This window comes from Magnolia sinica, chromosome 7 (genome assembly GCF_029962835.1).
Source record: "Magnolia sinica isolate HGM2019 chromosome 7, MsV1, whole genome shotgun sequence".
Taxonomy (NCBI): domain Eukaryota; kingdom Viridiplantae; phylum Streptophyta; class Magnoliopsida; order Magnoliales; family Magnoliaceae; genus Magnolia; species Magnolia sinica.
The window spans coordinates 78209358-78225315 of record NC_080579.1 but is presented as its reverse complement, the minus strand read 5'-3'; the positions used below and the strand labels follow the sequence as shown (position 1 = coordinate 78225315).

At 38.1% G+C, this 15958-nt stretch overlaps 1 protein-coding gene across 2 annotated transcripts in view; it reads left to right on the top strand.

Moving 5' to 3' along the window:
• LOC131251484 (uncharacterized) overlaps positions 1 to 15892 on the top strand; it is a 117155-nt gene extending 101263 nt beyond the window's left edge. For both annotated transcript variants that reach the window (XM_058252220.1, XM_058252221.1), the window contains 9 exons: positions 1568 to 1712; positions 1819 to 1904; positions 1977 to 2087; positions 3554 to 3628; positions 5138 to 5203; positions 5316 to 5504; positions 5590 to 5700; positions 14711 to 14791; positions 15492 to 15892. In XM_058252220.1, coding sequence (XP_058108203.1) covers positions 1568 to 1712; positions 1819 to 1904; positions 1977 to 2087; positions 3554 to 3628; positions 5138 to 5203; positions 5316 to 5504; positions 5590 to 5700; positions 14711 to 14791; positions 15492 to 15677 — 1050 coding nt within the window. In that variant the 3' untranslated portion in view covers positions 15678 to 15892. The remainder of the gene's footprint in view (positions 1 to 1567; positions 1713 to 1818; positions 1905 to 1976; positions 2088 to 3553; positions 3629 to 5137; positions 5204 to 5315; positions 5505 to 5589; positions 5701 to 14710; positions 14792 to 15491) is intronic.
• Positions 15893 to 15958: the final 66 nt, after the last annotated feature.

The following is a 15958-nucleotide window of genomic DNA, read 5'->3' as shown; positions in this document are numbered from 1 at the left end:
TTCTCCTTTGAGATAGGCTTTACCCTATACTAATTGGATGTCCCTAGATCCATTAGATCCTAGTTTCCTTTATTTAACGATCCTGTTTAACGATGCTTGCTAGCCTAGGCTAGGATTGTGCATGATCTTCTCTTAGGTTTTTTGGTATTTGTGATGATAATAGAAAGTTTTATGCTTTTCGTTAATTACTTTAATTTTGCTACTTGATCTCACGCCATAATTGAGTTCATGCATCAGTCCTACATCAGCTTAGCTTGGTTTTTCAAATGATCTAGGTAAGGATTGGGGAAATGGAATATTCTTGCTGATATTTCTTGAATTCGATGCAATGATTCCTTAGAGAGGGTGTGAACTTAGGAGGTAAGCATGTTTCTCAATTTTACACATACGGAAGCACCAGAAGATGGTACATCAGCAGACATATTAACCAATTTGATTTTAACAACATACATGTCCAACATAATAAAAGGGTATTTTTGGATGAAAATTCTCAGATAGAGGCCCTTGGAGACTTGGGATTTCCTCCCATTTCTATAAATAGGGAGAAATATAAATCTAATATTAGGAGTCTAACTTTCTTATTCCTTCCACTTTTCTCCCATTTTTGTGTGAATTAGAGATAATTTTTGCGTTGAATTCTTTCATTTCTTTACTATTGTTTGTCATAATGCACTGTGGGGCATCAAATTCTAACACTAACTTACTTGCAAAGGAAGGTTTTCCTATTCCTATCTCATTATTGGCAGCCATTATCCATTCTCTTAATGGAAAGTTGGATTTTTTGTTTCCTTTAATAAAATTCTTGTTAATGTATAGTGTCTCTTTCCTGATCAGTGGTTGGAACCTCATTATCTTTGGTTATCTTTCCTTGTACTCCCACGCACTCTTATCAAGGCTATGAGGCATGATTAGACTTTCGGGAAAATTTTCAGAGGGGGAATAATTTTTCTTTGCAACCAGAACGAGATATTGGAGCGCAAGCAGTTGTAGCTTAGCTCCAGATATCAACTTTTGTGCACGTGCATCACTTGCAACGTGGCCGTCACATTTGATACCACGTTGTGATATCATGGAAGTCATACTTGGAGGAAATGACACTAATTGTTCATGTAATTTAAATAAACGAGAAAAAAAATTGTTTTAGTTGAAGGAACCCTCTTCCAGTTGCTTCCACTTTGAACTCGCTTTCCTTTCCCCGCTTCCTAGATGTTTATACTTGCTATCACATGGAAAAAGATGCTTTCCCAGTTCCGCACCCAAATGGCCAAATCTGCTGCCGCTTCACACTTTTGCAGCTATATTTTTTGCCAACTTCCTCTTATCCCTAGTTATTTGTGAATATTGTAATTTTTTGTTCAAATAAAATTAATATTTTTTTTGTTATTTTGGATAAACAAAAAACATTTGTTGGTTTGTTTCATTATCAATGCCTGAAAATTTTATTTTAAATTTTATTTGTTCTCATTATCGTGATGTTTCCATGCTAGGTTTTTAAGATTTGTTTCATTCATTTTCTACGGAAAAATTGAGGGCGAAAAAATGATTCGTTTGTTGTAAATGTCCTCAGGGTGGCATTACCTCATCCGATCTCGCTACAAAAGCTTTAGAAGCAAAGCGTGCCCTAGTAGTTGGACAAGCCTTGGCCGGTGTTCCATTGTGGCAGCTAGGTCCTGAAAGTAGACGCCCAGGTGTTCCATACATTGTTTTTCCAGGTAATTCCTTCTTTAAAACTTCAAAATTACATGCATATTCCTGTTCTTGAAAACTATAACTGCACCCCATATTGGATCTGACAATGCTGATGCTTGCCTTTTGTAGGAAATGTTGGTGATGATAAAGCAGTGGCAGAAGTAGTGAAAAATTGGGCTTGTCTTGTTAGACCATCAACAAAAGATCTCCTTCTTGTAAGATACCTCTCCTAGAAGTGCTAAAACATTTATCTTCTTCATACACTTACAATATTATTTTCCATGAAGAATGCCGAAAAGGGTGGATATGCAGTTGGAGCATTCAATGTATATAATCTTGAAGGGGTCGATGCTGTTGTTGCTGCAGCAGAAGCAGAAAAGAGCCCTGCCATTTTACAGGTGAAAAAGTTAGTTAAGGGGTTGTTGGTTGTGGAATAGTTCTTTAACAACTACCTGGTTATGTTCTTTATTTATGTTGATGGAAAACTCAACATTGAATTATTGAAGATACCCAATAATCATTTATCAATGATTAGTTTTGAATTTTTATTTCTTTAATTGTATTTCTAACATTTTTGGGCCTTTTAGCTAATAAATCTGAGCATAGCAAACCTTTTTATTTATGTTGATTTTGGCCATTCTACCCCAAGTTTCATGCTTGGATTGAACCCTGAGGTATGCATCCAACCATTAGAAAAGGAGATAGGCCTTAGTATTTCACCTGTAAAAATCATAAAGATGAAGTGAAGAATGTTCTGCAATAAATAGTTACCTGTCTGCGGAAAAATCCGTCTGTAAAAAAATCTAGCCTGTCTGTCTAATTTCTGCAGTCTCAGATGTTGCAAGGGTTCAAGATTCTTTCACCTCTAAAGAAAATTCAGACATGTTTCAAATCTACTCCTAATTGTTAGGAACTCCAAAGAATTTTGTTTTGTATCACAGACCCATATACATGGTGGGTTCCAGATTAATTGCTTAGTCCATGGAAAATGATCTAGCTTGCCATTGTACAGTAACATGATACTAGGAAGGGATACTGTATGTTTACAAACTACGGAAGCATTTACACTGACATACTCCAATAAAATATTAGTAATCTTACTTGAGCCAAAATCTTCTCTTTATTTCCTCAAAATATATGTATGTGCGTGCGTGTGTTTCTAGTGGGCTCTTCAAGTTAAGTATACATTTACTTAACTTGAAGAGCCCACTAGAAACACACGCACGCACATACTGTGTTTCTAGAAGCATTTACACTGACATACTCCAATAAAATTTTGTTTTGTATCACAGACCCATATACATGGTGGGTTCCAGATTAATTGCTTAGTCCATGGAAAATGATCTAGCTTGCCATTGTACAGTAACATGATACTAGGAAGGGATACTGTATGTTTACAAACTACAGAAGCATTTACACTGACATACTCCAATAAAATATTAGTAATCTTACTTGAGCCAAAATCTTCTCTTTATTTCCTCAAAATATATGTATGTGCGTGCCTGTGTTTCTAGTGGGCTCTTCAAGTTAAGTATATATTTTGGTGCAATTTTTGGGCTTTAGCCTTTTACAGTTTTTCAGTTGTGAAATTAAAGTGAGTTAGGCTCTTTCATTTCTTCATGTTTAAGTAGCTAGTGCAAAATATGATAGATTCTGTCTTTCTAGTCCAAGACATTTTAATTTTTTCCCGTTTTTCTGTAGCCATGGGTTCTATGTGCAAAGCATACATGAAATTGTGGCAGACTGGCAGCATTCTTTTTTCAATCCATGAGTGCATGTTAGGTGGAATGCTGATATACTTGTTTTATCATTTTCTAGTAGGGGTTTGCAAAAGATCTGAAATTCACCATGTTATGTTTTCCAGATTCATCCAAGTGCACTCAAGCATGGAGGAATCCCCTTGGTTGCATGTTGCATCTCTGCTGCAGAACAGGCGAATGTAAGAGCACAGAAAATACAATTAAAGAGAAACCATATTGTATGATCATGCATTTATTCTTAATTTCTACATTGCGTTAGATATAAACACAACAAATATGGTACTTGATCACCTAAGAGTGAATCCTATGATAATTGATCATAAGATCCTGATGAAGTTGAGAGCAAGTTGTGGTGCTCTGAAACTCTAGGGTTACTTCCATTTTCTTCTCCACCATGTCCTGCATCTCCATGGGTTCAGAATAGACATGAGAGCAAATGACCAAAATGCCCCTTCCTATTCAGGTCACTCTAGCATCTGTTTCTGATTATTCAGGGCTTTTTGTGAAAGACCCCAGGGAAAATTTTCACGTGGGGTAACTAAAGGGATGTAAATGTGGCCTTTTCTACACATGCAAATGTACATGTGCATTCATATACATGCAGACATCTATCCTTAAAATGTTTGTATGTATATAATATTATTCACCCAGAACCATGCTGTCCTTTTTTGGCATGACAATCTCAAATAATTAGCTGAACCATGTGCTGTTTCTCAAAGAGTGGGTAGTATTTATGCATTTGCTTTGAGTCGGCTGTCATTGGTGAATCTTGCATGATACTTTGTTATCACTTAGTACTTATGATGTTCATGGGATAAAATCAATGTCAATTGTTGTTATCTTGTGATCAGTATTGGTGTTAGGTGTTGTAAGGATCGAGATGCCGTGCTTGATTTAGGATGTAAGGACTCGGCTATAATTAATATTTTGACATTATTTGCATTGAATTTTTTTTTACAGAGGAATGGTCTAGTGCTCCTAGTCATATATGACTCGTGGACAGTCAAAATAATCAATCTGGACTGCCCATTAGGTCCATCCCACACTTCATGGGCAACTGTTCAAAAACTGCACTGATCAGATGATTCTAGCTATCCAACCAATAGCCCATAAAATTACTGATCAATATTTTCAAGCAAAATAGGTTCAATTGACAAATTAAACCATCCATTTGGTGGGGGCCATCTTGGATTGTTTATAGCTCTAAAGAATCAGTTTGATCAAACAATCATAAGCCTCCCATCCATGGGTTGGAAAACAGGTGACTGAGGAAAGGACAGAACAACTTTCAGATGGATAGGATCATATGATTGGTATGGTTTTTGAATGTTGACCCATGAATTATGGGTTGGATCTTATGGGCAGTCCAGATTGATTGGTTGGACTGTCCACATCCCTACAAAACTAGCAGCACCGGATTGTTTCTCCTTTTTTATATTTCAACATAAAATAATGAGGTATAACTGAGCCTTATACAACATAGATCCCATAACCAAACCATGCCATGTCATGTCTAACATGGCTAGCTCAGAGGCTTTAAGAGAGACATATACCAAAACCACCAAAATCTAACCGCTGATGGCCATCCTTTCTGATATTTGTTTTGGAAGATCTTTTTTGTTAGCATCTGTTGTTTATAGTCACAAAATATTTTTAATGGATCGCAAATGAACTGTTTTACATAACAGGTGCCAATAACGGTTCACTTTGATCATGGAAATTCTAAGGTTGAGTTGTTGGAAGCTCTTGAACTGGTATGTAGAGAAAAATATGAGCACTGTTATTTCATTTAACTGTTGGATTGAATAGTGATTGAATAATGTTCATTTCCAATTCAAATGGTTTTGCTTATTTGAGATCATGCAGGGATTTGATTCTGTCATGGTTGATGGTTCTCATCTTCCTTTCAACAAAAACATTTCATACACAAGGGACATATCATTCTTAGCCCGCTCAAAAAATATGTTAGTGGAAGCTGAACTCGGGCGGTTATCGGGAACTGAAGATGACTTGACAGTTGAAGATTATGAAGCAAAATTGACTGATGTTACACAAGTAAGCTATCACCTGCAGTTGTAACAAATAGTACTTTTGAAGTTATCTGCTTTCATTTATAATATATTTCATGTGTGAATTTCAGGCACAAGAATTCATTGATGCAACGGGTATTGATGCTTTAGCAGTATGTATTGGAAATGTTCATGGAAAATACCCGACAAGTGGCCCCAAACTCAGGCTTGATTTGCTAAAGGTAAACTATACAGGTGTCGAATTCATTTATGACAAATTCAGTCTTGGATGTATCTATGTGGCTAGGAGTACCATGGACTCAACTCCATGTGATCATTCTCCATCCATACATAAATATGTGTGAGAGATCATTCCTCATACATGCACGCATACATATATATAGGAAAATGATTCCAAAGAGTCGACAATACCATGTAGTAAGTAGACTGTGTACCCACCTTGATATGTGTCAGACATCCAAAATCGGTGCATCAGACAAGCCCCTCAAGAAAATGGATGCCCCAAAAAACAACCGAATCCTATTCTCAAGTGTGGGTCCACCATAGTGAACAGTGCTAATCATGCCTGAAGTATCTAAAATCACCTGATGGGGCCCACAATGAACGGCTGGATGTCGTATAATCATAGTGGGCACATGACCAGCAGTGTAGTTAAAGATGCCAGGGGCATCTGGCATCTGCCCCTATAGTGCCCGAAATGCATAGACGCGCCTAGGTGCATGCCTAGTGATTCCAAGCACATTTTTTTTATTTTATATAATAAATATTAATATCTAATTATTTATTAATATAAGTTGACTTTTTTTTTAAATAATCAAAGTCAAGCACATTTTTAAAATTTATATAAAAAAATATTAATATCTAATTATTTATAAATATAAGTTGATTTTTTTTAAAATAATCAAAGTCAATGCCATTGAATTCCTCTTAGTCCAAAACCCTATATCTCCAATTTTCCAATTGTAGATCCTAATTTTCCAATTTTCCCAATTCCTAACCCTAAATTTCCCATGTTTCCTAAATTCACCAATCCAAAACCACAATTTAGCCAAAATCCCTATATTTTTTGAACTTCATAGTTCAATTTTTCAAAATCCCAAATCCTCCAACCTAAATTTTCCAATCCCCCAAAATACCTTATTCACCTTAAATCTCTTGTACGAGACCAACAAAAGCTCAAATTGCTTTCAAGAAGTCCAATGTGATGACCTTAACACACTGTTAGAAGAAAAACTTCAAGACAAAAATGAGGAAGTTGTTCAAAATTGGGGGAAGAATATTTTGAATTTTAATCTCAAAAGAAATGAGAAAATTTGTTGAAAATGGCTTTTGAAATAGGGCTTAAAAGCCCTTTCTTATCTTATTTTCACCCTTATTGGTTGGTAAAATACCTAAAGAACCTACCTATGATGTACACACGTAAAAAGCCGTAGGTGTCATGAGCGAGCCAAGGCGCACCTAGGCACTAGGCACAAGCCTTAGGTAATTGCCTCATTGGGGTCCAAGTGAGGTGCAACAGGACCAAAATGCCTAGGCGTGCGCTTGGAATTCCTTTTAACTACACTGCACATAGGAACTAATAGGGGGTTCACTTACAAACTCATATGAGCAAGGTATTCAAAATCGGTTATGTAACGGCCGTTATGTAACAGTGACGGTAACCATTACACGTTATGAGATCAAAATGGTTGTTACAGAAAAACAGACCGTAACGGCCCTGTAATGGTCTTGTAACAGATCGTAACGGCCCCGTAACGGTCTAGTAACAGTTTTTTCAAAAAATAAAAAATGGTCGTAACAGCCATTACGGCCCATATCATAATGGTAACGGTGGTGGACGTTATGGCCACCGTTACCGTTTTGGAACACCTTGCATATGAGGCATCCATGTAAAAGTCATAGGTGTCACAAGCACACGCTTGAGGTAATCGATTCACAAGGGGTCTAGGCAAAGCTTAGGACCAAAATGCTTAGTTGTGCGCTTGGAACTCCTTTGACTACACCGCACACCGGAACTAATAGGGGATTCTCCTCTGTTATTTCTTTTGTTGTGGGCCATCGGGGTTAGGGATCAAGCTGATTTTTAGGCTCTGGCCTGAAGAGGGTTTCTTAGGTGGATGGACTGGATTTGCATTATACATAAGCATATGTATCTATAGAAAAGACTAATTGCCCTCGAGAGAGTGGAATGGCATAACAACATTCATGTAGCCAACCCCAACTATTTGGATAAGTACGCACACACACGCACGCAAAATGGTTCTATGCGGTCGACCTCAAGGGAACTTCCCATAAGGTTGAGCTGTGTGGGCCCCACCGTGATGTGTATCGAACATCAACACTGTGAATTTGATGGGTCCCCTTTAAATTATGGGATATCCCAAAAATCAGCCGTATACGGAACTCAGGTGGGCCATACCACTAAAATCATGTGAAGACATGCCTAAAACATATAAAAGCACTTGGTGAGGCCCACCTGGAATTTAGATGCGTCTTAAACTTGGTCTGACCCCTCATCCAAGTGGGATACACATAATGGATGGATTGGATTTGTGAACCACATCTCAGTGGGCCCAACAAATGATTATGAATGTTTTAATGGGAGGGTAACCCCTCTCAACTTTTGTATGTGGTGTGGCCCACACAAGTCATGGATTGACTTGATTTTTAAGCCCGAGGCTCACCATGGAATGGTGCATCTAACTGATGGGGTAGATGTTCGACACGCATCACGGTAGGCCCACACATCTCGACCTCATGGGAAGTTCCCGTGAGGTCGACCACATAGAACCATATATATATATATATATATATATATATATATATATGCATGTGTTCATGTTAAATGAGAGCGTAAGGATATAAAGAATCATAAACTCAAATGAGGCCTGAGATCATAGAGACTTTCATAGAGTTAGGATATTTGGAGTAAAAGAAGCTTTGAGAAAGATGAGGACAGGAAAGGCCCTTAGATCCATATGGTATGCCAATAAAGGTTCGTAAGTGCAAGGGAGATATTGGTTTATTTTTATTGACAAAAATGTTCAGCAATGTTAGAAGATTGAAGAAAATTACACAAATGGAGGAAATGTGCCCTATACCTATTTACAAGAATAAAAGAGACATACAGAGCTGCACTATCTTGGGATTAGAGACATGCTATGAAACTTTGAGAGAGTGGTTGAGCAAAGATTAAGGCATGAGATGGATGTATCAAAAAATCAGTTTGGATTTACACCAAAAAGGTTCGAGGTTATTTTCCTAGTTAGATGATGGAGAAATATAAGGAGAGGATGAAGGATCTACACATGATCTTTAGGGCTTGTTTGTTTTTCCATTTTCCACCATAAATGTTGGTAATCAACAATGATTACTTTTCACCACCGTTTGGAAGAGAGTAAAATAATTGGTTAATTGCACCTCGAAAACCATATCCCGAAGTTGGATAGTCATTTCATGAGTAAAATAAGCGTGTCCCACCGTGATGTATGTATCTAATCCACACCGTCCATCCATTTTACCAGCTCATTCTAGGGCATGAGCCCAAATTGAGGCTGATTATATGCTTAAGTGGACCACATCGTAGGGAACGGGGGGGTAAAGATGTCCACTGTTGAAAGCTGAAACCTTCCTAGGGCCTACACTGATGTGTATCTGTCATTCAACCAGTTCATACAGTCATCCAGACATGGATGGAGGGAAAACATAAATATCAGCTTGATCCAAAACTTCTGTGGCCCACAAGAAGTTTTCAACGGTAGGCATTCAACTCCCCATGTTTCTTGTGGTGTGGTCCTCTCGTCCTTTGGATCTGCCTCATTTTTGGGATCATGCCCTAAAATGAGTTTCTAATATGAATGGATGGTGTGAATCAAACACATACATAGCGATGAGCCCCACAGATTTTACTCTTCTCATGTTTTCCCTTCTTGTTATTAGCACAAGAGCTTTTAAGCAAGTGTAGCTGTGAACATCGTATGAAGGCGATTGGCATGAATTCCTAAAGTAAATAATCATTACTTATTTACCTTGTATTTACACTGTAAATGAAAAAACAAACAGACCCTTATTGAAATAGAGAAAGCATAAAACAGGGTCCCTAAAGAGATAATCTGGTGGGTGTTCAGAAAAAGGAGTCTTAAGAGGATATATTGGCATTATCAAGGATATGTACAAGGAAGCGGTAACAAATTTTATGACCATCAGTGGAGAGTGGTGACTTTCTAGTCACTGTAGGCTTACACCAAGGATTAGCATTGAGCTCGATCTTTTTCATTCGCTATAGATGAGTTAATGAGGCATTTACAAGAGTTCCTGTGTTATATGTTGTTTTCCAATGAAATGGTTTTGATTAATGAGATGAGGGAGTAAACAAAAAGCTAGAACTGCAAAGGGATTCTATAGATTTGAAGGTTTTAAAATCATTCGGACTAAAACAAATAATATGGATGCACTTTTAGTAACAAGAGGAGGGAGAGATGAGAAATTAGTTAAGATTGTTGATAAAGTACTCCAAGATGACCATCTTCAATGTCTTGGGTTGATAATTCATAAGGGCTTAGAGATTGAGAATGATGTTGCTCATAGAATTAGAGCTAGGTGGATGAAGTGGAGATGTGCCTCAGGAATTTATTTGATCACCAAGAATTGCACTTGCCTAGGAGTTTGTTGTAGTTGTTACAAGTTGAAGGCTCTAAAAAGGGTAAGGAGAAGGCCCGAAAGGAGATGGGTGGAGGTAGTAAAAAAGATTTGACCCATGATTTATTGAAGATATGGTCCTTGATAGAGTGGAATGACTGAAAAGGATTTGCGTAGCTAACTGCAATTGGTTGGGATAAGGCGTAGATGATGAATGATGACGATTACATGACATGAGTCTATATATATATATATATATATATATATATATATATAGAGAGAGAGAGAGAGAGAGAGAGAGAGAGAGAGACTCTCAAGTCCAACTGGTTGGACATCCAACCAGCTTCGAAATTGGCCATTAATTAATGGTAATAAAGACATGGAAAGGAGAAGGGGTTGCACGTTCAGGTGCGCCTCACCATAGTGTTTATGTGAAATCCACCCCAACCATCAGGTCGATCACCTCATGTTAGGTCCAAAGCCAAAAACTTAGCCTCATCCTTGATTCATATGGACCCATGATTAGAAACAACATACGGGGCAACTGTCACCATCCAAACTATTTCCCTTGGACGAACCCACCTGAATCATGGATGGATCTGATTTTTAGGCCCAGGCTTAAACTTTAGTTTTCCATCTAATGGCCGGAGTGGATTGCATATAATCATCACGGTGGGCCCTGTAAAAATAAAGGGTGGACATATGTTTCCCTTGGTGTGGCCCACCTGAATCACAGGCGAGCATGATATTTTGACAATAAGCTTGATATGGGATTGCACATCTAATGGTCAGACTGAATCTTACATACGCATCATGGTAGGCCCGTAAAAAATAAGGGCCAGACATACCGGCCAAAGTCTTTCTTTCTTTCTTTTTTTTTTTTTTACTGGAAGGTTTAAATTCAACATGTTGGACTGTAGGTTAAAGTCCAACCTAACTTGCAGTAACATCCATCCTTCTGTGTGAATAGGTTTGTCTCCATCATGAGCATTACCTCTTGAAAAAATTTCTCAAGAGCCACTCATTGAGTGGATCTCGCTTATGTTTCTCTGTTTACTAATGTCTGGGAATTGTTTTTATGATGCGGCCTATTGAATGTTTGGATAGGATTGTAAATTGCACCACCTAAACCATGGTAGTGAGGCTAACATGTTGGAAGGGTGAGATCTGACATGCACTTGGTACTTTAAAAGTTGTCATATAGGTGTTTAACAGCTTGTGGTGTAACCCGTTGGACTTGAGCTCCTCTGCGGCTTTGCCTTTTGTGAATATCACCAGTTTCTTGGGAACAGGTATCAGACGGAAGCCGGCCTTGATTTTTTATAGGGCCCACCATGATGTGTATGTGAGATCTAGTCCAGCCATTAGATGTGTAATCACATGTAGGCTTATTGTAAAAATAAATAAATAAAAAATAGGGCTGACTTGTGATTCAGGTGGGCCACACCAACGGAAATAGTTGGGAGACAGATGTCTGCCCTTGATTTTTATAGGGCTCACCTTGATGATTATATGCAATCCACTCCAGCTCTTAAATGACACAGTACAACTTAGGCCTAGTGCCTAAAAACCAGGGCCATACATGATCAGGTGGGCCACACTAAGGGAAATAGGTGGGAGGGTGATTGTTGCCCTATGTGTTGTTTCTAATCATGGGGTCCACCTAAATCACAGACGGGAGCTGAGTTTTTGGCCCTAGTCTCAACATGGGGTGACTCCCCTAATGGTCGCGGTGGATTTCACATAAAAACTACGGTGGGGCCCACCCTAGTGACAAATCCCTTTTCCTTCTCTCTACATTTATTAACGTTAATTATTCTTCATTTCCTATGCTAGTTGAACCAAAGGTATAGTCCAATGGGTTGGACTATATATATATATATATATATATATATATATATATAACTCATGCGAACTTTTTGAGAACTCATCATACATGATATGATTTGCATAATCTGAATGGTCCACGTGATGCAGCACCTCATGAAACCCCAAGAGCACAACTTTTACTTTGATCCAAAACTTTGGTGGACCATGGAAAAAGAAAACAGTTTTCTTCCTTGATTTGCATCTCTCTTCGCTATGGCCCACCAGAGTTTTAAATTAAGATGAAAATTGGTACCTTGGGGTTTCATGGGATGCCACATCACATGGACCATTCGTATTAGACACCCATGACACGTGTGCAAAGGTGCGCACGTGCAGAGGTGAGCATACCTCTCTCTCTCTCTCTCTCTCTCTCTCTCTCTCTCTCTCTCTCTCTCTCTCTCTCTCTATCTATATATATATATAGAGAGAGAGAGAGAGAGAGAATTGCACCTTCACACACGTGTCATGGGCACAAAATCTAAACGGTCCATGTGATCCAGCACCCCTTGAAACCCCCTGAGACCAACTTTCGGCTTGATTCAAAACTCTGGTAGGCCATGGCAAACAGAAACATTTTCCTCCCTTGATTTGCCTCTATCTTTGCTATAGCCCACCAGAGTTTTGAATCAAGCCGAAGATTGGTCCCAGGTGGTTTTAAGGGCATCACAAGGACCATTCAGATTTTGTGCCCATGACGCGTGTGTTGCTCACCTAAGAAGGTGCACATGTGAGCAAGACTCTCTCTCTCTCTCTCTCTCTCTCTCTCTCTCTCTCTCTCTCTCTCTCTCGACTATATATGTATATACATAATGAAATGCTCACACAAAATCCGAACAGTCCTCTAGATGAATCACCTCATGAAACTAGTTCTCATGGGAACTTATGAGAACTTTTTGACATGTGATGTGGGCACGAAATATGAACTGTCCACTAGAAGAGTGACCTCATGAAACCCCCAAGGCCTAAAGGTTAGTTAGATTAAAAAAAATTGGCCCAAAAGTTAGCCTAATAAAAAAATCGGGTGGGTCATAACAAAGTGAGAGGTAAATGTCCTCATGAATTCCCATCTCTCTCTCTCTCTCTCTCTCTCTCTCTCTCTAGTGCCAATATTTCCCACCTGTTCGATTCGGTGAACATTTTCAATCCTTTTTTTTTTACTGTTAAATCAATGTCAAATGGTTACAAATTCACGATGCTTAATGTTTTGCATGAAAAATCATGGATTTGGAGCTTCAATTTCAAATTTTGGGGGAGATGAGCAAACTTCAGGAAAATTGAAAATTTTTGAAATTTTCCAATTTCTTACAAATCGATTGTAATTTGTGTCCAAAAACAAAATCAAACATGTAACTAACCTAATGTAGTGATTCTTGGTAATTTTGGAATTTTTTGAAAAAAATATTTAATTAATTAAAAATGTTTCAAAAATATTTTTTTCAAAATTCCACTTCAATCAACGGTTAATTGGCCCCCATTTCATAGTATTCAAGAGTATTTGATAAAATCATCATTACATACAACTCTAATTTTGGGATTGGAAGGACAATGGGCCGATTTGCGGAAAATTAGGGGAAATTCGAAATTTTTCTAAATTTTCTGAAATCGTAGCGAATGAGTACCCACGTTATGTTAGAGACTTTCTTTGTCGGTATCATTTTACAATGACCTAGGCATAGTATTGTTAGTTTTTAGAGCAGTAGTACTATGCCCAACCTTATCGAGATGGAGATGATGATTTTGAGCCACCACACAAGTCTATGTGAGTCTAAGCCACGACCACACATTATTCATGGGTGTATTCTAGTTTTCTACTTCTTCTTTTGATTTTGAATGTATTGCTTGTGTTTTCATACATGTCTTTGTACATTTATAAATTATATGAATAGACTTTGAATATACTTGCACAAGTCCAGTCAAACAGCCATAGATTAGGACCTCATACAAAGGAAACCTATTATGTGCACTTGTTTTTTGTGATGTTTTGATTTATATGTATTGATGTATTTTTTATGATGCTTGAAGTTTCATTGAAAAATTCAATTAATTTTCCAATGTTTCTCAACAATAGTGATACATTACACGATACAACTAGTATATCCCATGCGATAACTAATATGCATCCATATCCCAAAGATGCGATACATTACGCGAGAACGATACAGAAACCATTGGTTCTGAGTATATCTAAGGTTCCATTAGGTTAATCTAGCTTTTCCATGGATAGATCCACGGCTTTGGGTGGTAGATCTAGTAATTACGTATAAATGTATTTTTAGGGGATTGACCAGAGGTTTCAAGTACGCAGTTGACATGGATCAGCTAGAATGGTTTAGAAATTATCAATGGGGATATTGTCAAAACATTAAACAATATTGACTGGAAAGTGAATTAGTAGGAAACAGGAGTGCACATCATATCAACAGCTTGGATCACTGAACAATGTGGCCCCGACTGTACAAACCTGAAAACTTGTGCATGATGTAGAAACTCGGGCCATGCACTTTATACTACCCTATAGTCTAGTGGGCATTTCATTCCAAGTGTAACTATCGATTGCCATGCAAGTCTTGATGTAATGGTTGTGGGTCCAGCTGATTGAATGGAAGGTTATCAAATTGATTTTTGTGGAAATTTTATAGGTTGGGGCATGTTCAACAGCTTCTTTCACTTTCTAACGGTACGTTTTATATGGGTTTGTTGATGCAAATGTCACTTTATACCCAGGACCTTCATGCAATGGCATCAGAAAAGGGAGTTGTTTTGGTTCTTCATGGAGCCTCTGGCTTGCCCAGGGAACTTGTAAAGGTACATCTGTTCCTTTAATTTAGTAAATTGGCTCATCGATTTCTGGGAGCCAATATTTACACTGAATCCATTTTCCATTTTGCGATTTGAGATACTAAAATTTTTACTAATTTCAAATCCCAAAATGTAAATGTTGCCTGAGCAAATCAATCAGGGGATGGGTACAGATATCAGGCTCTTTTCTGTACCGACAGTTATTTGATATTGTGATGGAGCACAATCATTAAAACACGTGCACTGGCTTCTGTCATGTGTCATACGTGCCACAATCTAATACAACCAAACTGTGGTCCCGCTGTCATGTGGCATACATGTAACACAATCTTGGATTATTCTAGCCTCTTATTGAAGGATATGTTTGTTCAATTGGATTGTTGAATACTCATCATAACTGTCCATTTTGTGGCCCCACCAGCCGGACAGTTCATGATTTTTAAGTGTGATCGTTGGGCTATGATACAAGCAAACCATCTCAACATTTGACCAATTTAGATTGGGGTATATGTATGTCACATGTACAGTGGATGTCTGCCTGCATATGGATAGTTATACACTGCCAGATTATCAAGTTACCATTTTAGTGGAAAGAACTTTAGATGTGGGAGAGTGAGTTCATGAAAGTAGGGAGAGAAGAAAACAGTATTCATATGAACGGTTTTGGGACTACCTATACTTACAGAATGAAACTGATTATGAACAGGAATGCATCGAGCTCGGTGTTAGAAAGTTCAACGTGAACACGGAGGTCAGAAATGCGTATTTGGAATCCCTACGCGATCCCAAGAAAGATCTCATTCATGTAATGGCATCGGCAAAGGAAGCCATGAAAGCAGTGGTTGCAGAGAAAATGCGTCTCTTTGGTTCCACTGGAAAGGCAGTGTTGTGACGCAACAGATACGCCCATGAATTCTGAAATTTATATTGTTCGGGACCCAATGAAATCTTGGGACCTATTTATTGTGAAAATGGTTGATTTTATCTTTTGGCATGTTTGGTTTAGAACCCAGCCCAATTTAAAATTGTTTGTTTAATACTAGCTAAGTTCTCATTAACTAAATTTGCCTCTGTTGAGTAAGTATTGGCTCTGATGATTTATCAGCACTTCGAGTGTCAAGATGCAACCCAGTCCATGCAAGTGCAGTTTGATGATCGCCAGGGTGTTTGATC